The 20,928-nt window shown below is 42.1% G+C and overlaps 1 protein-coding gene and 1 long non-coding RNA gene across 2 annotated transcripts in view; one reads left to right on the top strand and one right to left on the bottom strand.

Moving 5' to 3' along the window:
• Positions 1-494: 494 nt before the first annotated feature.
• Positions 495-1,207, bottom strand: LOC140518621 (uncharacterized). The gene is made up of 2 exons (XR_011971969.1): positions 844-1,207; positions 495-755 (listed from the first exon to the last, which is right to left on the bottom strand). It is a non-coding gene; the product is annotated as an uncharacterized lncRNA (long non-coding RNA).
• Positions 1,208-1,296: 89 nt separating this feature from the next.
• Positions 1,297-20,928, top strand: part of SLIT3 (slit guidance ligand 3) — a 796,526-nt gene continuing 776,894 nt past the window's right edge. The window contains exon 1 of the mRNA XM_072630930.1: positions 1,297-2,097. Coding sequence (XP_072487031.1) covers positions 1,898-2,097 — 200 coding nt within the window. The 5' untranslated portion in view covers positions 1,297-1,897. The remainder of the gene's footprint in view (positions 2,098-20,928) is intronic.

Here is a 20,928-nt window from a genome sequence, read left to right as displayed (position 1 = left end):
TTGGTGCACTGAAAGGTGGGGGTGGGAGGGACGTTGCTGGGAAATGTGTCAAGGATTGACAATAGGGACAAAGGTAGAGCCCTAGGTATGATTGACTCTGAAGAGTGAAGGTCTCACGGGGTCAATAAAATCCCAATTGTGAGAAGTGGAAACAACCTTAGGGATTTGTAGCCCAACCCATCTCATTTTCAAAGAAACTGAAGTGCAATAAGATGTCTCTGTTTCTATGTCTCTGGTTTGTGAAAGATATGAGTCTGAGAGGTCAGTATCAGAATGAGAAGTGTATCCATGGGGTACAACGAATGAAAAAAGCATGTGAAGGTGCATGAATCCGTTTGTGTGAGTGGAAGGGTATGTATAATAACTGTATGTCTGGAACACCCTTTGGAGTTAATGAAAGTGAGATTTCAGAGATGACTTCCCGGAAAGGGTTATTTCTTTGGCTGACTTAAAAGTTTCATCCCCAGTGATAATGCAAATATTGATAAACAATCTTTTAAAAATGCATTTTACTATACTGGAAGGAGCCTTTCAAAGAAGGCGCCCTTAAAATCACAGGCAGCTTCTGCCTACTCTGTCTACTCAACAGCGTGTCCCTGACACCGTTTCACATGACAATAATTGCAAAAGATCTCTAGCATTTTTCTGTAGACATCAGGTGGTGAAATTTATTTGGAGAACAAGTAGCTTTTCACGGGATAGGCAGGTGTGAAGTGTCAGTTGTGACCTGTGTTCTGGATCTTTCGAGGGAATACCTACAAAGACGAGTTCACAGATCCATTGAAATGTAGAATGCAAATCCCCCAATGGGGTAACAGATTCAACGTTATCCATTATTTATACCTCACTGTGAATGAGTTTATCAGTCTTTCTCCACAGTAGGTTTTGATAGCGGTACGAGGCAATTAGCACCGAAGTCCTGAACCAGGGCAAGAATCAGGGAGAGAAAGGTAGCTCAGCCCTAGTAGGTTGAAGATTCAGGAAACAAAACGCCAACTTCCCCGTTTCTCCTGGCGTGGGCCCTGATTTGTGGATAGTCGTGCAGGCAGTGACTTGGGTGTGTTCCTGAGTAATGCTCCGCGTTGTCTGCAGGAAACGGTCCTGTGTACCTGGACGCCCACCGTCCCAACTCCGAGTCCCCTTTCGCCCCTATCCACCAGCTCCCTCCCTCCCGTCCTTACTCGCGGTAGCTTCTGCAAAGTTCCCAAGTTACTTGACATCACAAGTGGCGCAGCCAATAGGAGGCAGAGCTGGCGTTTTTGGGGGGGCGGGAGGGGTGGGCCCCACGTCTCCTGTGTCTGCCCTGCTCAGTGAATGGAGAGAAGGAGAACCGTCCAGCTCGCTCGCCCACCCTGTGCCCCCGCTGCTTCTGCCGCCACCACCACCCACCGCGCTCCGCACAGCCTGCCCTAGCCAATCCCTCACCCCCAGCCCCAGCTTCAGCTGCAGGACCCCAGCTAGCTACCCGCCTCCCCACCTGGGCAGGTTGGGCTATGCGGAGCGGGGCAGCCCGAGCCCCGTGGATGGAGCCCCCGCCGCCCCGTGCGCCCCTCTCCACCAGCGTCCCGTGCGCCTGAGCTCAGGACTGTCCTTACTCCCCGGCACCCCCTCCTCCGAGACGCCGAGGGCCCCCTGCCCCGCCCCCTCAGGCAGGAGCGCCGGTTCTCTAGCGCCTCGACTCCCTCCCTTTCCCCCTCCCCCGCCCGAGGCCGCCCCCGGCTGCGCTGCGCTGCGCCCAGCTGCCGGCTCTCTGCTTCGCCGCAGCCTTCGTCGCTGCAGCCACCGCTCCAGCGGCTGCGCTCGGCTGCATTCCGGCCGGCGGGACAGTCTCGGCCGGGCCCCGGGAGCAGCGCTGTGCTGCGGGCACGAGCGCCGCCAGCCTGGGCCCCCGGACAGCATGGCCCCCAGTCGGACAGAAGCCGGCTCCGCGCGCCTCTGGCGGGCGCTGGCGCTGGTGCTCTCACTGGTGAGCGCCCTGAGCTGGCCCCCAGCCTCAGCCTGCCCCACCAAGTGTACCTGTTCGGCCGCTAGCGTGGACTGCCACGGGCTGGGCCTCCGGGCGGTGCCCAGAGGGATCCCTCGCAACGCTGAACGCCTGTAAGTAGCCCCTCGCCTCTCCCCCTACCTCCCCATCCCCGTCCTCTTCTTTTCCCTGACCAGACCCGGGCCACCCACCTGGGCTGACCTGCGGCGACCAGCCCCAGCGCACCCGCTGAGAAGAGGTCTGGACGGAGGACTCCTTTCTTTTTCCATGGGAGAGCTGAAGGCAACCTTCCTTTCCAGTTTCCCTTTCCCAACGCTCCTCAGGCTGATTTTCAGGTCTGCAGCCAGGTGGGCAGGAGTTCCCTGCCTGGTGGGGGACAGCAGGCCATTCTGAGTGTTGGTGGTAGGGATTAGAACCGGGAGGGGCAGCTCTAACAGGCTAAGAACAGAGCGCACCCTGAATGGGGCAGAGCTTGGGTGGGGGTAAGAGCTCTGTGCGGCTCCGAGAGACTGGCACCCCGCTGGTTAGGTGTCATGTCAGGAGTCAGTACCAAAAACACTGAGTTTAGTTAGAGCCCAGAGGCTAGCCTCTGGAGGCTACCATGTCAAGTTAAGTTGAACGTGTGCGTAGGTGAGCGAGCCTAACCAACTTGAGAGGAACCCCATGAATTTAGAAGGGATTCTTTAGAAACCTCCCTTCAGAGCTCAGACCCTTTGGGATGCCAAGTTGCAGTCCAGGTTCTTTTGTTTTTTAATGGCTCGGTTACAAATGCCTCAAAAAAAAAAAACATGTGGGCTCTAGAATGGAAATGCTGACGGGCCCCTTAAATGAGAATGAGCAGTATGATCTTACAAACCGCACTCAGCTTCCTATCTTCTGTGTTTGGCAGTGGGGAGCCACTCTGAGAGTTTGATGGATTGACCCTCGTTTTAACCCCAATTGTGCAACCAAATATTTACTTTTCAGATGTCAAAGTTTTGGAAAGGTTTATCATTTTTATCCTCGAACAAAATTCAAAACTTGGACCTCTCTGGGACCTCTGAGACAGCCTTACTGTGGTCCACAGTGATTGTGGAAGGAGATGGTGGGAAGGGGAAATAGCCCAGGGAACCGAGCCCAGAAGTGGCTGAGGGCATTACTCATGAATGATAGGGGCTTCCTTGCTCTCTTCTCTCTACTACTCTGAGCCCTTCCCACGTGTTTGAGAAGACACTTTGTGTGGTCCCAAGTGTGTCTAGTGTGTCCAACCTGTAAAGCTCAAGTGGAGTTAGGACAAGGATAAAACAATTAGAATAATCCAACAGCTCCGTTTTAGGTAGGGTTTCAGAGGTTTACAATGTACAAAGTGTTTTTCTCATGATCACACTGTGAGGTTGAATTGTGCAAAAATTCTTCCCATTTTGCTGGTAGGAAACTGATTTAGAGAAGTGACTTTTTTAAGGTCATATAGCTGATATTTATCAGAGCTGGAAGTAGAACAGTCCAATGCTCTTCACACCTTTCTTGGGTCTTCACTGGTTCATATTAGCTCATCTTACCTCAAGTCTCCCTCCCTTCAGCATTACTCAAAATGATTTACTCTGATTTTTGGAGCTTCATTTCCTAGGCCTTAACACTCTTGTTCAAGCAAGAGTAAGTCTGGCAGGATGCATCGTAGAATAATATTCAGTTCATTTCCAGAAACATGTATTAAGTGACTACTGGGTACAAAGCATTGTACAAGCTACCGGTATTAAAGTGAAAAGGAGCTTTTACAAAAGAGGAGGCTAAAGTTAGGAGAAGTAAAAGTGACTTACTCAAGAGAGTAAATAAGTTGCTAAAGGTTGCATGGTTCTTACGTGGCTGATTCAGAAATCAAACCCAGGCCTTAGATCATCCTGCCTGCCTCGTAGGGTTGTTATGAGAATCAGTCAGTCATTAAACATTTATTGAACAACCACTCTGTGCCAGGCACTATGCTAAGCGCTGGGGATACAAAGAAAAGGCAGAAGAGAGTCCCTGACTTCAAGGAGCTTACAGTCTGATGGGGAAAATCATTTTAATGGGGATGAAATGAAATAACTTAAAGTGAATATTAAAATACTATGTAAATGTTAGCCTGTGGTGATGATGATGATGATGATGATGATGATAGCTAGCATTTACATATTAGTGTTTACTATTATCCCCATTTTATAGTTGAGGAAACTGAGGCAGAGTTTAAGCGACTTGCCCAGGATCACATAGCTGATAAATGTCTGAAGCTGGATTTGAACCAAGATCTTCATGAATCCAGGACTAGTGCTCTATCCACTGCCCAGCCTAGTCTATGACTATTATTACTATTATTTAGTCTGATGTTATTGTCTAGTCTAATCTAAGTCACATGACTAGTTTATGGCAGACTTTGGACTAGAATCCAGATTTCTTGCCTCCCATTTTCTATTCCTTTTTTCCACTAAACAGAAATGTTTATTTTATCTATTTTATTGATATGGTTGGGTGGCTTGTTTTATAAATCGTGTTTCCTCTCCCCTTTTTTCCAGACCCTAATTATGATCTTGTGTTAATGTAACAAGTGCCAGTGTAGGCAAAGATTTGTAAACAGATTCTGGACAGAGTTCTAGGTGAGATGGAGACAGCTACTCTATGGTCACTGCATTGACTCTAATTCTGTTTTTCCACCCATGTCAAAAAACATCCACTTTGGATAAACTAAAAATCTGCACTTCTGAGGTATCATCTCCCAGTGTCCATAGTGTTAGTGAGCTGAAAAATCGACCAGGGCCCATTTCCTGCTGCGTTTGCAGAACAGTTCCAGGCTACAAGTACTGTGTTGCTAGTTTCTGGGTGCCAGATAATTTCTGACTGGACTGACTAAGCGGCTCTTTGACATGATTTCTACAGTGATGACTCCTAACTGGGGGTGGGGGAAAGGTTAGAAGAGAAAGGAGAGAGTATTTTAGTGAAAAGAACACTGAATTTACAGTCCAAAAAATTCAGTTATAGCAACAGGAAAAAGCTGTCTTTCCCACCTCACTGTTGTGGCTTACAATCCTTTGCTAGTCTTATAGCTCTGATATTTGCGCTGAACCCTCCAATTTCCAAAAGTCTGGTTCTGCCTAGAAAGTCAAATCTGTATTCTTGGATCTTGTTGCCCAAGAATCCTTATCTCCCCACTGCCCACCCCCTCCACACACCCATATCCAGAAGGCTAAGGGTTAAGGAACTCCTCCAGGAGATGTTGGGTTCAGGAACTTCCAATACATATAACACATGGATTCCCTCTCCATGGCTGCCTTCTCTTGAACTGAAAACAGTCATGCCTCTGCCTCTCCAAGTTTGGGACCAAGAACTTGGGATCCTAGTACTCCATTAGGACTCTATAGATGAAAGCACATTCTGTTCTCATATATTCTTTTCCAAAGCAATCCTGAGTTGCTTTTGGGTAGGGAGGAGCCAGGTTCTCTTTTAATTCTGCTCTGAAAAAGGGACAGGGGAGCCTTTGGTTGAAGACTTTTTGTTAGAGATGATCACAAAGGTGACTGCTCCTACAACAGTCCAGTCAATGAACAAACATTTGTCAAATACTATATGCCAGCTACTGTACAAAGTGATGAGGTACAAAGATAAAAAAAAAACAGTTCAGTCCCTCAGTAGTCTGAAGCAGCTGGGTGGTGCAGTGGATAGAGTATTGGACCTGGAGTTGGGGAGATTGGAGTTTAAATCCAACTTGAGACATTTACTATCTGTGTGACCCTGGGCAAGTCACTTAACCTCCGTTTGCCTCAGTTTCTTCAACTGTGAAATGGGAACCTAACTCACAGGGTTGTTGTAAAGATCAAGTGAGATAATACTTGTAAAGCACAATGCCTGGCACATAAGTGCTATATAAATACTTATGTCCTTCCCCTTTCCTTCCCAGTCCTCATCCCTATTCTGAGCCAATCAGCTCATCCCCAGGTACTGACAAGTAGTACTGTGCTCATGACACTTAGGGGTATTTCCATGCCCTCTATAGAAAAATTAATCAAAAGTCTAGACAGAGATTATATGTATATATATATATATATATATATATATATATATATATGACCTGTTAGCATACTAACTTGAGGAGGGGACTAAATGTCTGCTGAATAACCCCCTACACTTACATACATGATGTTTGACCACCTTTTCTGAGTCTATTTCCTCCTCAATAGAATGGGGACAATAAATGTCTCAAAGACTTTCCTCCATAGAATTATTTTGTCTCCTAAAAGAGATGAGTAACGTTAGGTGCTTAGAATATCTCAGGGCATTGTATGAGTTATCAGTAATGGTCGTTGGGTATCATACATGTTTTCCATTGTTTCTGGACATTATTGCCATCCTGACCAAGGTATAGAGGATGAAAATCTAGTTTGTAGCAGCTGGCTCAGTCAGGACCGTAATTGAATGTTGAAGTAGTCAGCCTATCACCATTTCCCTGTACTGCTGGAATTTCTATTTCTTCCCCTTTTCCACCCTCGCAATGGAATGACACAAACATTTATTAATCACCTGCTAGATATAAAGCATTATGCTAGATACACATTGTGAGTGTACAAACTAGAGTGGGCTCTGCCCTGAAGGAACTTGCATTTTATGGGAGGATACAACACACACACATTGGAAAAAAATAACAACAACCCAACAGTTTGAGAAAGGAGAGAACAGTGAAAACAGACCTGTTAGTGGGGAAAGCTTCTTACCTGCTCTGAGACTCAAAGATAGCTCGCTCATGAAATTTCCGTTCTACAGTCTCACCCAGAACCTTGGGCATTTCCAGGTTGTGCCTGGCCATAGTAAAAATTTCTTCGTGGAAGAATTTTTTTTTTGATTGTTTTCAATTGTATGTAACAAAGAAAGCTAGCGACTTAGCTTAAAGAATACAAAGTATTGGCATGAGAGTAGAAACTTTACATTTCTTTCTAAGAGGCTTTTAAACTTCCCATGGTTCTTCTTTCATGGGCAACAGCTATGTTAGCTTTGAAATCAGATGCCTTGCAACCATTTTTTTTCTGAACTTGAAAGGATGAAAAATACCTTTTCATAAGGAAGAAGAAACTGTCCAATTTGCTCTCCTCCCTCTTTCTCCCCTAGGTCCTGCACCCCTCAGGAATCAATTGTCTCCTCAAAAGACACTTTTAAAATAAATATATTTTTATTTTTTGTTTTTTGAACTTAACAAACACTATTGATGGCGCTTCATGTACAAAGAGGAAGAGAAAAATAGATTGGTATGTGGAATTGCAAATCTCTATCAGTCAGCATATTAGGTCCAAAGATGCCCGATGTGTCTATTTCCCTTTCAACTTTCTTTTCTCAATTTGTGTATTTTTTTAAAAGAAATGCTTCAGTGACAGTAATTCAGGAATCTCGGTGGGGTGGTGGATAGAGTACTGGACCTGGAGTCAGTAAGACCGGAACTCAAATTGGCCTCAGAAATTAATTAGCTATATGACCCTGGGAAAGTTACTTAACTTCTCAGGCTTAGTTTCCTTATCTGTAAAATGGGGGTAATAATAGCAGCTACCTTAAAGGATTGCTGGGAGAATAAAATGAGATGTTTGTAAAATGTTGTATAAATACCAGCTATTTTTTTGTATCAGTATATTTCTTCCCTCTGAAGTCCTCCTTGAGAAGTATAAAACCCTGTAACCATTAACCAGAATCAAACAAAAAATAAAATAAGATTCTCACGTTGGCAGAATCTAAAAATGTACTTCTTATTTTGTACCACTAGTCTCTTGCCTCTCTATCAAGAAGCTTGTTTCATTTTTGGCCCTCTGAAGTCATGGCTGGCCATTGTATCAATCAGACCTCTTAGTTTTTTTCAAAAATAAACTTTTTAAAAAAAATATTGTATTTGCTATATAAATTTACCTCCTGGTTCTGCTCACTTTACTCTGCATCAGTTTATATAAGTCCTCCCAAGTTTCTTTGAAATTATTTCTTTCTTACTGTCTTAGGTTGAAATCAAATTCCAATCTATCCAGATACCACCACAATTTATTCAGCCATTCGCCAGGTGATGCACACCCTGTCAAGTTTTCAGTTCTTTGCTGTAATAAAAAAGGGCTGCTTTGAGTATTTTTATATGTTTAAATCTGCAAGGCATTTTTATTCACAATATAATTTCGATGAAAATAAGAATAAGGATTACTCAGAGAATCGTTTGAACTCCCATTTACAGGGATTCAAGGAAGCCTGTTAAATTGCCAATAATTAAATGAGTATCCAAGCTGGGGTCTGTGTTCCAGCTTCTCCATCATTATGTCAACACTTCATAGGAGAAAAGAACCCCTTACTGTCTCTCATAAACTACTTACATTTTTTTTCTGCAACTAAGGAGGTGACACCCACAAGAAAGCTAAATAAACTCGGTGGAGATTTTGGTGTAATTTATTATCTGTGCCGCAAAGATAGGGACTGAGAAGGGAGGAAGTGAATGGTGGCTGAAATGAAAACATTTACCATCTAGCCCAGAGTAAACAGATGTTGCATTTACCCTTTAAAGTACAAAAGAAGTCCACAGATGTGATTCCTCTCCAACCACAACCTCAGCCTGGAAGGAAAAAAAAAAGAAGAAGAAAAAGCAAGACAGATGAAAATGAACCCTCACAGGCTCTCCTCCTACCCCATTCCTGCCAAGATACAAACGGGGTCCATTTTTCAACCTCAGAGAGGTGGTGGCCCCTACAACAAAGGGTAGGAGTGAGGGCAGGAATGGACATCTTTGGCTTTTAGCTTGGCCCTAGCACATGCTGGAGACTGCTGTATTTAAATAAACATTTCCTGTTTGTAAGGGAAAACGGCAAAAGGCTGAAACGTGAGAATGTGGTAACTTAATTTTCTCCATCACTCCAGATGACGTCAAGCCTCCCTGGCGGTTATGTCCAATAAAAACCAACACTGTGTCATAGACTTTCCCTCACTTGACCACAGTGGTTCTAGGGTCAACCAGGCGGCTCCCTGAGCAGCTGGACAGTAGGACCTTGCATCCCAGCATTTGTAGCTACTGGAGACTAAACATGTTATTGAATTGATGAGACAGTTCAGTAGGCAAGGAGACAATAAGGGAACTATGAGTTTTCCCTGAAGTTTGGCTTTGTAGCTTGTGCTTGAATAGACGTATGGTGCAGGGACATAATGATTGGAGAGAAGTGGGTTTCATTCTTTTCTACCTCACTATTTGACTTTCAACTTTAGTCATGTTTCTTTGGGCCTCAGTTTCCTCATCTGTAAATAAGGGGACTGGGCTTAGGTTATCTCAGGCTATCGTTCCAGGAAGTAACTGACATTCTATGCTCTTTGCTCTGTCCAAACTCTTCTCCCTGTCCCAAGTCTAGACAATCTTGCCTGGCTGGACTAGTGTAATGGTCCCCCCTACTGCTCCCAGTAAACTTGCCTTGATTGGCTCCATCTCTATTAAGTGAAGATTACTGTTGAAGTGGTTTATGTCTTTTCCAAGGGCGTGCTGCCTTATGGTGCATTTAAATAAATTCTTTATTTCATTCATTTATTTATTTATTTTCTGTGTGGATTTTCATCGGGGAATTTTTGGCCCTAGTTTAAAAAAATGCATTCATTCCTTCTATCTTTCCTTAAATACCTCCTTTTACTGACTTCCCGTGTCTGCCTCTGTTATTGCTTTTTACTTGAAACAGCTGTATTTACTAGTGTACTCCACCCTCATTATGTAAGATGGTCTTAACCCTTTCAGATTTGGGAAGGCATTCATTGTCTCCTGGGGGGGGGGGTTTAATCCCCATTCTTCAGGAAGCTTTTCTGGGACACTCTAGACCCTAAATGAGCTAGTAAGAGAGGGCTAGCCTGCTGTGGCACACTCTGGTCTATTTCCTAAGGCAGTCTATTACCCATAATGTCCCACCCTTAAATTTAAATGGGACTATCCCAGTTGGGAAGTGAAAGTGGAAAGAGGACACTCATGTAATGATGGGGATTGTAGTATAGTGAAAAGAACACCGTGGATCTGTAGCCAGAAGACCAGATTTGATTTCTAGCTATGCTCTTAGGGTCCTAGAGGGCAGGGACGGCTTTTATTGATCACACAAGCATTTATTAAGCTCTTATGAGGTACTGTCTTTTATTCCCCCTTTTTCTTTTTTAAGCCATGTCCTCTTCTGCCCATTGCCTTTTACCAAGTGAGTACTTCAGTCAGTCAAGTATAGATTTACTAAGCAGTTTCTCTGGGCCAGGCACAGAACTGAGTGCTGGGAATGCAAAAAGAGCCAAAAGGCAGTCCCTGCCCTTAAAGGGGCTCACAATCTAATGGGGAGACACACAACAGGAAACCAAATGCAACCCAGTGGAGCATGTACAAAGGAAAATTTACTTCAAAAGGTAAAATCAGAAACATACAAAGTTATTCCTCCCAACATGGGAGGAATAATCCCCATCCCCTACCATCTCAGCCTTTAGGGAGGAGTAGGGGATTTGGGTCATAATTTAACTCAGTTCCCACAGAGCACAGTCCCAGTTCTCAGCCCCTCCTGCACTCAAGTCTCAGTCACCCTGGCTGCAGTCCTGTGCCAGGTTGGCTGTCTGTCTGTACCACCCTGCCTGCCATCCTGATTCCAAGGTGGTCAAAGGATCACTTTTGGCACCTGAAATTAAGGGTAACAAACAACACCGAAAAGAAACAGATTGCCCCTAGACTACTTCTCAAGAGCTGGGATAAGAGAGAAGTAAACCAGAGAACTGTTACCATGGTGTCTACTCTGGGTGCAGCAGATGGATAGCTGTTGCCTGGGAAGAGAATAGTAATAAAGATGGTGGAAGAGTGACCAGCCAATCCAAGTAGGCTAGCTCTAGCCAAACCCTGGAGGGTAAGATCCTCATCTCCCTGATCATCAGGTTCTTTTTCTGTAAAAATGCGTGGATTTGTCTAGATAACTGGTCAGATAGCTTCGAATTCTAAATCATATGAACTAAGTAGTATTTTCTACAAGAGAGTGAGCTCTTTACTTCTCATTTGTTGTGGAAACTACTGCTACCCAACTTCCTAAACACTTACACATTTCTTCTGTACCTGCAGGAGTGTGGGTATTGCATTCCTGGGCACAGTGACTTCCAGGGAATGAATTACTTTGAAGGAGGGGTAAGGGATCTGGACGTGATGAATGTGGAGGGTGATAGTATTTTGGGTTTGGACTCCACTGCTTTTGTGGTCCTTTCATTCATCTATTTCCAGCTTTCCTAATATGGCCTGCTGTTCCATAGAGAGCATTGTAGACCCCGATTCCACAGCATGTCCAAATTGAGAAGCAATTTGGAAGGTTAGTCCTCTGCTTACTGCAGAGTTTTTATGTGGTCTGAGGTTTGCATTGCATAAATATATTATCATATGTTGGGGTGGGTGATTCTGCTGAGGCCTCACTGGCCTGCAACGTCTTACTTGGGTTTTGTTGCCTCAGCTCTCATTTCTGAGGCACTGCTTGGATTCTTTAGTTTAGACTCATAGTGAGTTTTTGTAAGAATATAAATGTTTCTGTTGAATTTTCTTAGAATTTTAGACTCATTCCTTCCCCATTAGGATGCTACATTCCATGTTGCTAGGTTTTGTTTTTTTCTTTTCTTCTCCCCTGGAAAATTTTTCTGCTTGTGGAATCCACTGCCAGTGCTATCAGAACTGGGTTGATTTCTGCTTCATCGAGCCAATGGTTTTCTCTGGCATCTCAGGTATCTTCTGTAAGACAAATAGCATGTTTTCCTTGGGCAACATCTGCACGGGAAACAAAATTACAGAGGAACCTATAGAGCTGGTACCATACGTGCCTTTCTCATCTCTGCCTTGGACCTCTGCCCTCTCATCACCCATGTGTTTATTTTTCATGTTAAATTGTAGCAAAAGGGCCCCTTTTCTACTTATAATCATACAGAATAAAAAAAACAGAACTGTTGAACTCAAATCTCCCTTTTTAAAAATGTGTGTGGTGTTTCTTTGCACTTGACCTAAGTAATTACACTTCCAGGATAGTGCCTTTGACTTTAGAGATGTTGGAAATTTCCCACCATTGTTTGGAGGCAGAATTATAGAGTGGGAGTCTAGAGATTTGGTTTGTAGTCTCATCTCTTCTGTTAAATATCATCTACTCAATCCTGCCCCTTGGGTTTGATTTCTCATCTTTTCTTTTGCCCTGACCTCTTCATGACCTTCTACTTATCTCCATGGCTTTGACTTGGTTGCCTTGCTCTGGTCTACAACCCCTCCATTCTATGACCTTGGGAAAATAACTTTACTTTTCTGGGCCTCAATTTACTGATCTTTAAAATGAGGGTTTTGTATTATTCTCTAAGACCCCTTTCAGTTTGAATATTTGAATAAAAAATGTAAGTTTCTTGAAGGTAGGTTTTAAAAAAATTTTTGTGACGCCATTCCTGTGCCCAGTGCAATGAAAAATGATTATCTTGAGATGTTGAGACTGTTTGCTGTAGTGCTGGTTTCCTCCTTACTCCATAACATCCCATTTCCCAAATTCCAGGCATTTTCACTGGCTGTCCCTCATACCTGGAATTTTTCCCTCCTCACCTCTACCTCTTAGCCTCTCTGGCTTCTTTCGAGGCTTAGCTAAAATCCTACCCTTTCCTGGTTCTCTTTAATGTTAATGCCTTCCCTTTGAGATTATCTCCAATTTGTCTGGTACATATCTCATAATACTACTACTACTAATAATAGCTAACACTTATATAGTGCTTACAATGTGTCAGGCACTGTGTTAAATGCTCTATAATTATTACCTCATTTGATCCTCACAACAACCTTGGGAGGTAAGTTGCTGTTATTTTCTCCATTTTACAGTTGAGGATACTGAGACAGATAGAGGTTAAGTGACTTACCCAGGGTCACCCTGCTAGGAAGTGTCTGAGGCTGGATTGAAACTCAGGTCTGGCAGCCTTTGTTTGTATATACTTGTTATATCCCTGTTTTTGCCTTTCTTTGTATTCCGTTCATTTTGCATAGTTCCTGGCTGATTGACAACTTTAATTGAATATTCTATGGTTCTCAAAGGGGTTATTTGGTTTGGTGACCAGATTTTCCCCTTCTCTTTACTGTCTCACTTTCCTTTCTTAACAGATGCTTATCTGTGGGCTTTAGGGCTTTCCATATTTGACAGACAAGAATTCTACACCCTGGTTTTGGTTTGTGCTTTAGCATTAAGTTTCTTGCCCAGAGCAGAGCTTGGCTTAGGGCACCATGTCTTCAGACCAGATTACTTTTCTGTGCCTTCCTTCTTTCACTCCTTACCCCATTCTATCCTTTTGCTTTGATGTTTCTGCTATTTAATTGACTGCCTTCCCTGGGCTTTTGTTCACTCATGTTGACTCATTGTTAGGATTTGTAACCTTCTGATTCCTGTCTGCCTGCCTCGGGTCTGATCCATGGTTTAGTTTTGGCCTCTAAGACATGTATATATTTATATGTGTGTGTGTGTGTATGTATGAATATATGTACATACACATATATATACACATAGAGGTGTATCTGCATATATACACACATATACATACATACAAACACATATACATATATACATACACATACACACACACACATACACATACACACATGCTCTACTTATGCTTACCTGCTTGGTTTCAAACCAATCGCCTTACACTGGTCTTCATTTCTTGAATGTGTCTTGGCTTTACTCTAAATACCTTGTATTCCAGACTTTTGGCCCAACCTGGACTTCTTTTGTGACTGGCCAGCTTTTGTGCCTTATCCTTTCTTTGTTGTCAGTTTTGTCATGATTCTCAGTGTGTGCCATCTTCTGTTGTCACCTTCCATTTGCTACTTGTAGCAGCTACGGTGCAGTGACATTTTGGATATGAGATCAAAAGATTGTAGGATGATATCGGGAAGGGTCCATAGAGATCATGAAGTTCTTAACCTCAAGATTTATGATGACTTAAGGTTTGGGTTTCAGATGGAAGTAGCAATGTTCTTAGAAAGTCCCCCCAAACATGGCACTGACCTGGATATATCACATCGTTTGTAATCATTATTATCAAAAGCATTTTGTAAGCATATGACAATTTACACATGATACCTTTGACTGCTGGGTTTACTTAGTCCTTGAGGATGTTGCTGCCTGAAAACTCATTCATGCAAAGTAGGGGATTTTAATGCATGGATATTGAAAGGGAGTTTGTTTTTATAGAAAGGCTGATAGGTATGGGAGTGAGTTATAAAAATGTCAGGGATGTCCATCTATCCTGCTCTAACCTCCCCCTCCCCCTCCAGTTCCATTCAGCTCTGTAATAGATCTGTAAGACTGCCATCATTCAAAGTTCTGATTTTAGCTGAGCTCCTCTTACACCAGTTTGATTGATGTTACACTAGTGCATTATGGCATTTAAGTGTCTTTCACAAATGCCGATGCCCCACGTTGAGGCAGCTAAGTAGATAGAACACCGGACCTGGAGTCAAATCCAGCCTCAAACTCTTACTAGTTGTATGATCCTGGGCAAGTCACTTGACCTCTGTCCACCTCAGTTTCATCATCTATAAGATGGTGATAATAATAGCACCTATCTCTTAAGGTTGTGGTAGAGATCAAATGAAATGAGCTTTGTAAAGTACTCAGAAGAGTTCCTGCCACATAGCCAGAACTTAATAAAGACTTCTTTTCTTCCTTCTACCCACTTTGGCAAGGTTGACAGAACTGACTTGTGTATGTCCCCTTCTTGTTGGCCACCTTAGTCTTGCTCTGCCCTCTGTAGTATTTGTGTGTGCCTCAGCTGTAGACCACTCCCCAATTCCAGACCCCAGACCCTTGGCTTCATATTGCTCATTGGTAGTTCCTTTTGGTTTTGGGTTACTCTCTGCATTTCATAATTAATAAATCATGCCAACTCTGCAGACATTAGGAGCAGATAATGAATTTCAGGGCTTTAGCAAGAACTCTCTCAGTAGTATCTTTTGGGTTTCATGAATCTCAGAATACCAGACTGCGCATTGGATAATGTAGACTATTCCTTTCTTTCAGGGAAGGGTCCATAATCTTCAGGAGATTAGTCTACATGTTCATGATCTCTATAGCTCCTTACCCAGCATCTCTCGTAATTGGACCCTGTTAGTCGTTGCTCCTCAGAGGAGATGATGGTCTTTGGTTTGTGTGCCTGCAGCAAATCAAGTTTCCATCACATTGGCAACTTTGTGCCAATACTATATGGTTAATACAAAATAGCAATTCAGTTTTCCTTCTTCAACTGAAGTGACTGACAAGGGAAGGGCCGCACTGCTTGATTCAGAAATGAGATTTATGGTATCGTGCAGAAACGTTGGAACAATGAAGAAACTACACTAAGCCCCTAAGAATAATTGATGAAAAGTGAGTTCCACTCATACTCTTTTGATGGTATAAATATGGAGAAAAAACTTTCATATCATAAAAAATACAAGTAGAATTAAAACTCATGGGGAAAATATTAATCTCAGAACAACTGTATCAGAGAAAGCCTTTGAGTGTGCCTCAGTGGCTAGCAGGCAAACAGCTTGGGTTCTGAATTTTATTAGAGTCCTCATCTATGCACAGAACATGACCTTATTTGAGAAGTATTTCATAAACACTATCACTTTGCTCATGTGACAGTTTAGGGTGCCCATAAGTAAGGAGATATAGGGCTGCATTATAGGGGAGACATCTCTGCCTCACTGGATGCTCTGGGCCTTTGGCATCAGTTCCCTTTGTTGTCTCTGGCAGAGAGGGTAGAGGCCTTCTCCTTGTTCCTTTCTGCAGAATCTGTCCAGGCAGATGTTGAGAAGAATGGGCATCCTTTTAGAGATGGTTTGAAGAAGCAGGAGGGTAAGGGCAGGGTTAGTCCTGGGAGGGAATGGTTGAGAACCTTCCCTTGGCTAGCAATGCTCTTCTCTGATTGCTCTGCCTGATCCGTGGAGACTCATTAGTAGTGGTTCTGAAACAACATTCACCTGGTTCCTTTGGAAAGGGTGGGTTGTGGATAACAGGAGCCAAGGGTTGAGTGGAACATGTGCAACATGTGCAGTATAACTCTTCCAGCTAGAAGCTGGCACCTCCCTTTCCATCTCTTGCCAGTTTACAAGTACAGAGGTTATGCTCCAGGACCTGGTTCTCTTTCTTCCCCCCCTTCCCTCTTCTCCCTCCTTCTCCTTCCATCCTAACAGGCACAGGCCTTGCACTGTGGCGTCCTATAAAGGATATTAGGAGTAGGAAAGACTGGATTCAGAGTCTGGCTCTGGGACTTACTGTCTGGATGACATCAGGAAAGCCACTTAGACTGTCCTTAAGGAGCTTATCTTTTATTGGGGGAGACAACATAGAGGTCAAGGTTATGTATAAAAAAAATAAATAAAAGGTCTTTTTTGGTGGAGGGAGAGAGTAAAAGGGGAGGGCCTTTAAAGTTAATTACAATTCAAAAGCTTATAAAAGGTTCTCTTATTCCTTCTTCTGACACCTTTAACTATCCCAATAGATTAAATGAATTTCTGTTGCAAGTACCAGCTTGTCTCGGTGTCAACTGGTCTTACATTTTAGCCACCTACACTTCCAGAAAACTTAGCACTGGTCATAGATTCTCAAGGTGTGAGAGAGATAGAAGATTAATTCATCCAAACACTGAATTTACAGAGAAGTAAGTAGGGAAGTGATTGCTTAGCAGACTAATAGCGGAACTGGGTTCTTTATATCTGACTTCAATCTTTCCTGCTGTGGGTTTTGTCCAGTCTGTTTTTGATCTAAAGGAGAAACCACTCAGAGACACAGGAACCCAACAGTGATGTAGGAGGTTATAGGTAGAGCAAAGGTGAGCTCAAGTTCCTGGCCTGGTGGTCAGAAATGTGGGCCTGGTGTGCCATGGTGGGGGCAGGCATAACTGATTAATGCTATATGGATGATTGGCTGAGGGGATGATATCAAAGAAAGGAGGTTAGAGAAGGGAATATATTAGGAAAATAAATGCATGATTTTGGAGGTGCTGAATTTCTTAAAGGACAGGGACACTGAAGGGCAAAAGGTAATCTCTACCACAGGGGATAAATTGATTGAGGTCTTGGGAGGCAAAATCCAAGAAGTAAAAACTGAGCAAAGGAACCTTGGGAACTAAGACCAGAGTAGGAATCCAAAATGGGGGCCTGTTGCCTCATGGGAGTTTTTAACTACTTTGAGTTGTTTTTTTTCTAATTACTTCATACCACAAGATGGAAACTGATCTGTTGTGTTTAGATGTACATTTTAATGCATTCCGGAGAATTTCCCATAAGTTTCTCCCTCATTCTCCACTGCACCCTCTCCTGTGCATTTCTAAAAAATTTGCAAAGCCAAAATCTCCTCTGGGCTCTCTTTTTCTCTTCTTAGTGGAATCAGTTACATTCTGATTATAGCCATATTCTGGAAGGAGTCTCTTTCCCTTTTTAAAACTGGAAGCCTGAACTTCGAAGACTTCACTATGGTTTCTTTGTCTGTGTTGCTAATGATCAAAGAACCCCTTTGCAAAACAGCAATTCATGAGCACCATGGTGCTGAAAATATGTCTTATTAAATATGACTTTGTGTAGCCAAGTAGGGAGAACAGCTTTGTCAAGGTAGGAGGACATGGCTGATGGGTCAGTATTCTTGTGGTTTTTTTTCGAAATTTTCCCCAGATTTACTAATTTATCTGTTTTGTTTTCAACAATCATTTTCTTAAATTCCAAATTTTTTCTCCTCCCTCCCCAAGATGACATGCAGTCTTATATGAGTTGTACACATACATTCCTGTTAAACACATTTTTACATTAGTCATGTTGCATAGAAGAATTAAAACAAATGGGAGAAACCATGAGAAAAACAAAACATTACATAACAAAGGAGAAAATAATTGCTTCATTCTGCATTGCTGTAAAGGGCTAAGTCTATCCAAACCAGTCCTCTCACACTGTCGCTGTTACTGTGTGTAATGTTGTCTTGGCTCTTCTCACTTCACTCAGCATCAGTTCATATAAGTCTTTGCAGGTTTTTCTGAAGTCCATCTGTTTGTCATTTCTTATAGCACAATAGTATTCCATTTCATTCATATACCACAACTTGTTCAGCCATTCCCCAATTGATGGGCATCCCCTCGATTGATTAGGGCCAGTATTCTTAACCTGAGATCCATAAACTTTTTTAATTAAAAAAAATCTTTTGTGAAATATTTCAGTATATTTAGTTTCCTTTGTAATCCTATGTGACTTATTTTGTGCATTTAAAAAAATTATTCTAAGGCATCTGTAGGATTCACCAGACTGCCAAAGGACAGGCATCTAAGGTACACAAAAAGGGTCAGAACCTTTTCTATAGTGAATTTACTGCTATTGCACTGTGGTATGAAGAGAACAATGGACCAAGATTCTGGATCTCAGACTGCCTTTGACTTGGCCTTGAGGTAGTCACTTTAGTCCTTTGGGCCTCAGTTTTCTCACTTGAAAATGAGGTTATTGACCTTGGATGATTTTATCTATAAGGTCTCTCCCAATACTATGGTTCTGGTATTAGATGATCTTCCATTGGTCAGGGCTGAAAACCTGTTTCTGAACTCTAGTCAACTCAGGACAGTCCTAGGGAACTCCCTATGGGCTAAGCAAAGAGTCCTGGATTACTACCTCAGAAAATATCTGAGCTGTATGATTCTAGGTCAGAAAGTTCATATTACTCCATCGCAAATATCCTCAATTAAATTTATTTCATTTTAAAAATAATATCATAAAAAATAACAAAATTCATCTGGAAGAACAAAAGGTCAAGAATTTCAAGGGAATCAATAACAAAAGGTGAAGGAAGGTAATTTAGCTGTACCAAGTTTCAAACTGTATTATAAAGTGGTAATTATCAAAACAGTCTAGTATGGATTAAGAAATAGAGTGAATCAGTGGAATAGATTAGGTACCCAAGACATTTTAGCAAATCACCGTAGTAGTCTAGAGTTTAATAAACCCAAAGATCCAAGTTTTTGGAATAAAAACTTATTATTTGACAAAAACTGCTGGGAAATCTGGAAAACAGTATGACAGGATCTAGGTATAGAGCAAAATCTCACATTGCATATCAAGATAAGGTCAAAATGGGTATATGATTTACACATAAAGAGTGATACCATAAGCAAATTAGGAGAGCATGAAATAGTTTATCTGTCAGATCTGTGATTAAGGGAAGAATTTTGGAATAAGCAAGCAATGTAAAATGGATAATTATGATTACATTAAATTTAAAAGTTTTTGCACAGACAAAACCAATGCAACCAAAATTAGAAGGAAAGCAGCAAACTGGAAAAAAAAAACTTTTACAGCAAGTATCTCTGGCAAAGGTCTCATTTTTATAATATGTAGTGTACTGAGTCAGATTTATAAGAATGCAAGTCATTCCTGAATTAATAAATGGATATGTCAAAAGATATTAATATGTCAAAAGATATTAATATGTCAAAGGATATTAACAGCTAGTTTTTAGAAGAAATCAAATCTATCTGTAGTCATATAAAAAAAATGCTGTAAATTGCTTTGAGAAATGCAAATTAAAACAACTCCAAGGTACTACCTCACACCTGTCAGATTGACTAATATGACAAAAGAGGAAAATGTTGGATGTTGGAGGGAATGTGGGAAAACTGGGACACTAATGCATTGTTGTTGGAATTGTGAATTTATCCAACCATTCTGGAGAGCAATTTGGAACTATGCCCAAAGTTGCATACCCTTTGATCCAGCTATTCTACTTTTAGGTCTGTATCCCAAACCGGATTTAAAAACAAAAAGGAAAAGAACCTATTTGTACAAAAATATTTGTAGTAGCTCCTTTTGTGGTGACTAAAAATTAGAAATTGAGGGGATGTCCATCAAGTGGGGAATGTTTGAACAAGTTGTGGGGTTTGATTGTAATGGAATATTATTACGTTATAAGAAATGATAAGCAGGATTTCAGAAAAACCTGGAAATACTTACATGAACTGATACAAAGTGAAGTGAGCAGAACCAGGAGAACATTGCACACAGTAACAACAGTACTATAGTATGATCAGCTGTGAATGACTTAGCTATTCTCAGCAATACAGTGATTCAAGACAATCTCAAAGGACTCAATGAAAAATGCTATCTGCCTCCAGAGAACGAACTGGTGATGGCTGAATACAAACTGAAGCATTCTCTCTCTCTCTCTCTCTCTCTCTCTCTCTCTCTCTCTATCTCTCTCTCTCCCCCTCTCTCTCCCCCTCTCTCTTCCTCTCTCCCTCCCTCTGTCTCTCTGTCTCTTTCTCTCTCTCTGTCTCTCTGTCTCTTTCTCTCTCTCTGTCTCTCTGTCTCTGTCTCTCTCTGTCTCTCTCTCTCTGTCTCTTTCTCTCTGTTTCTCTGTCTGTCTGTCTGTCTCTCTGTCTCTGTCTCCCTCTCTCTTTCTGTCTCCCTGCCTTCCTCTCTCCTTTTCCCTCTGTCTCTCTCTTTCAGTCTTTTTGGACAAAAATGATTAATATGGAAGCATTTACATGATTGCACATGTATAACATATCAAATTGCTTACTCTCTCAGAGGGTAGAACAGGAGGAGGGAGGGATAGAATTTAAACAAAGCTTTTTTTTTTTGAAAAAAAAAAAGAACGTTAAAATTGTTTTTACATGTAATTGGGGAAAAAATAAAATATCATTAAAAAAAATATCCTGCTCCTCTTGACATCTCAACTTTGAGCACCTGACATAATTACCATTTAGGGACTTACCAGTTCGTTAAAGCTATTCATTCATGATAATGGCTCAGTGGTATACAGTTACTGGTTCCTCTTAGTGGCAAAACCTGGGCTTTGGGCTGGGTTCTTATGACATTTACCTTCTGCTACAAATCCCCAGAGGAATTAATTTTTGCTTAGCCAAAGTCATTTGTAAGGAAAAGTTCTTCACATCTTAGGTCTTGGTGACAACAAACAGAATACTGTTGA

The sequence above is a fragment of the Notamacropus eugenii genome, chromosome 1, assembly GCF_028372415.1.
Source record: "Notamacropus eugenii isolate mMacEug1 chromosome 1, mMacEug1.pri_v2, whole genome shotgun sequence".
In the NCBI taxonomy this organism is placed as follows: domain Eukaryota; kingdom Metazoa; phylum Chordata; class Mammalia; order Diprotodontia; family Macropodidae; genus Notamacropus; species Notamacropus eugenii.
This window is presented reverse-complemented; position numbering and strand designations above follow the sequence as displayed.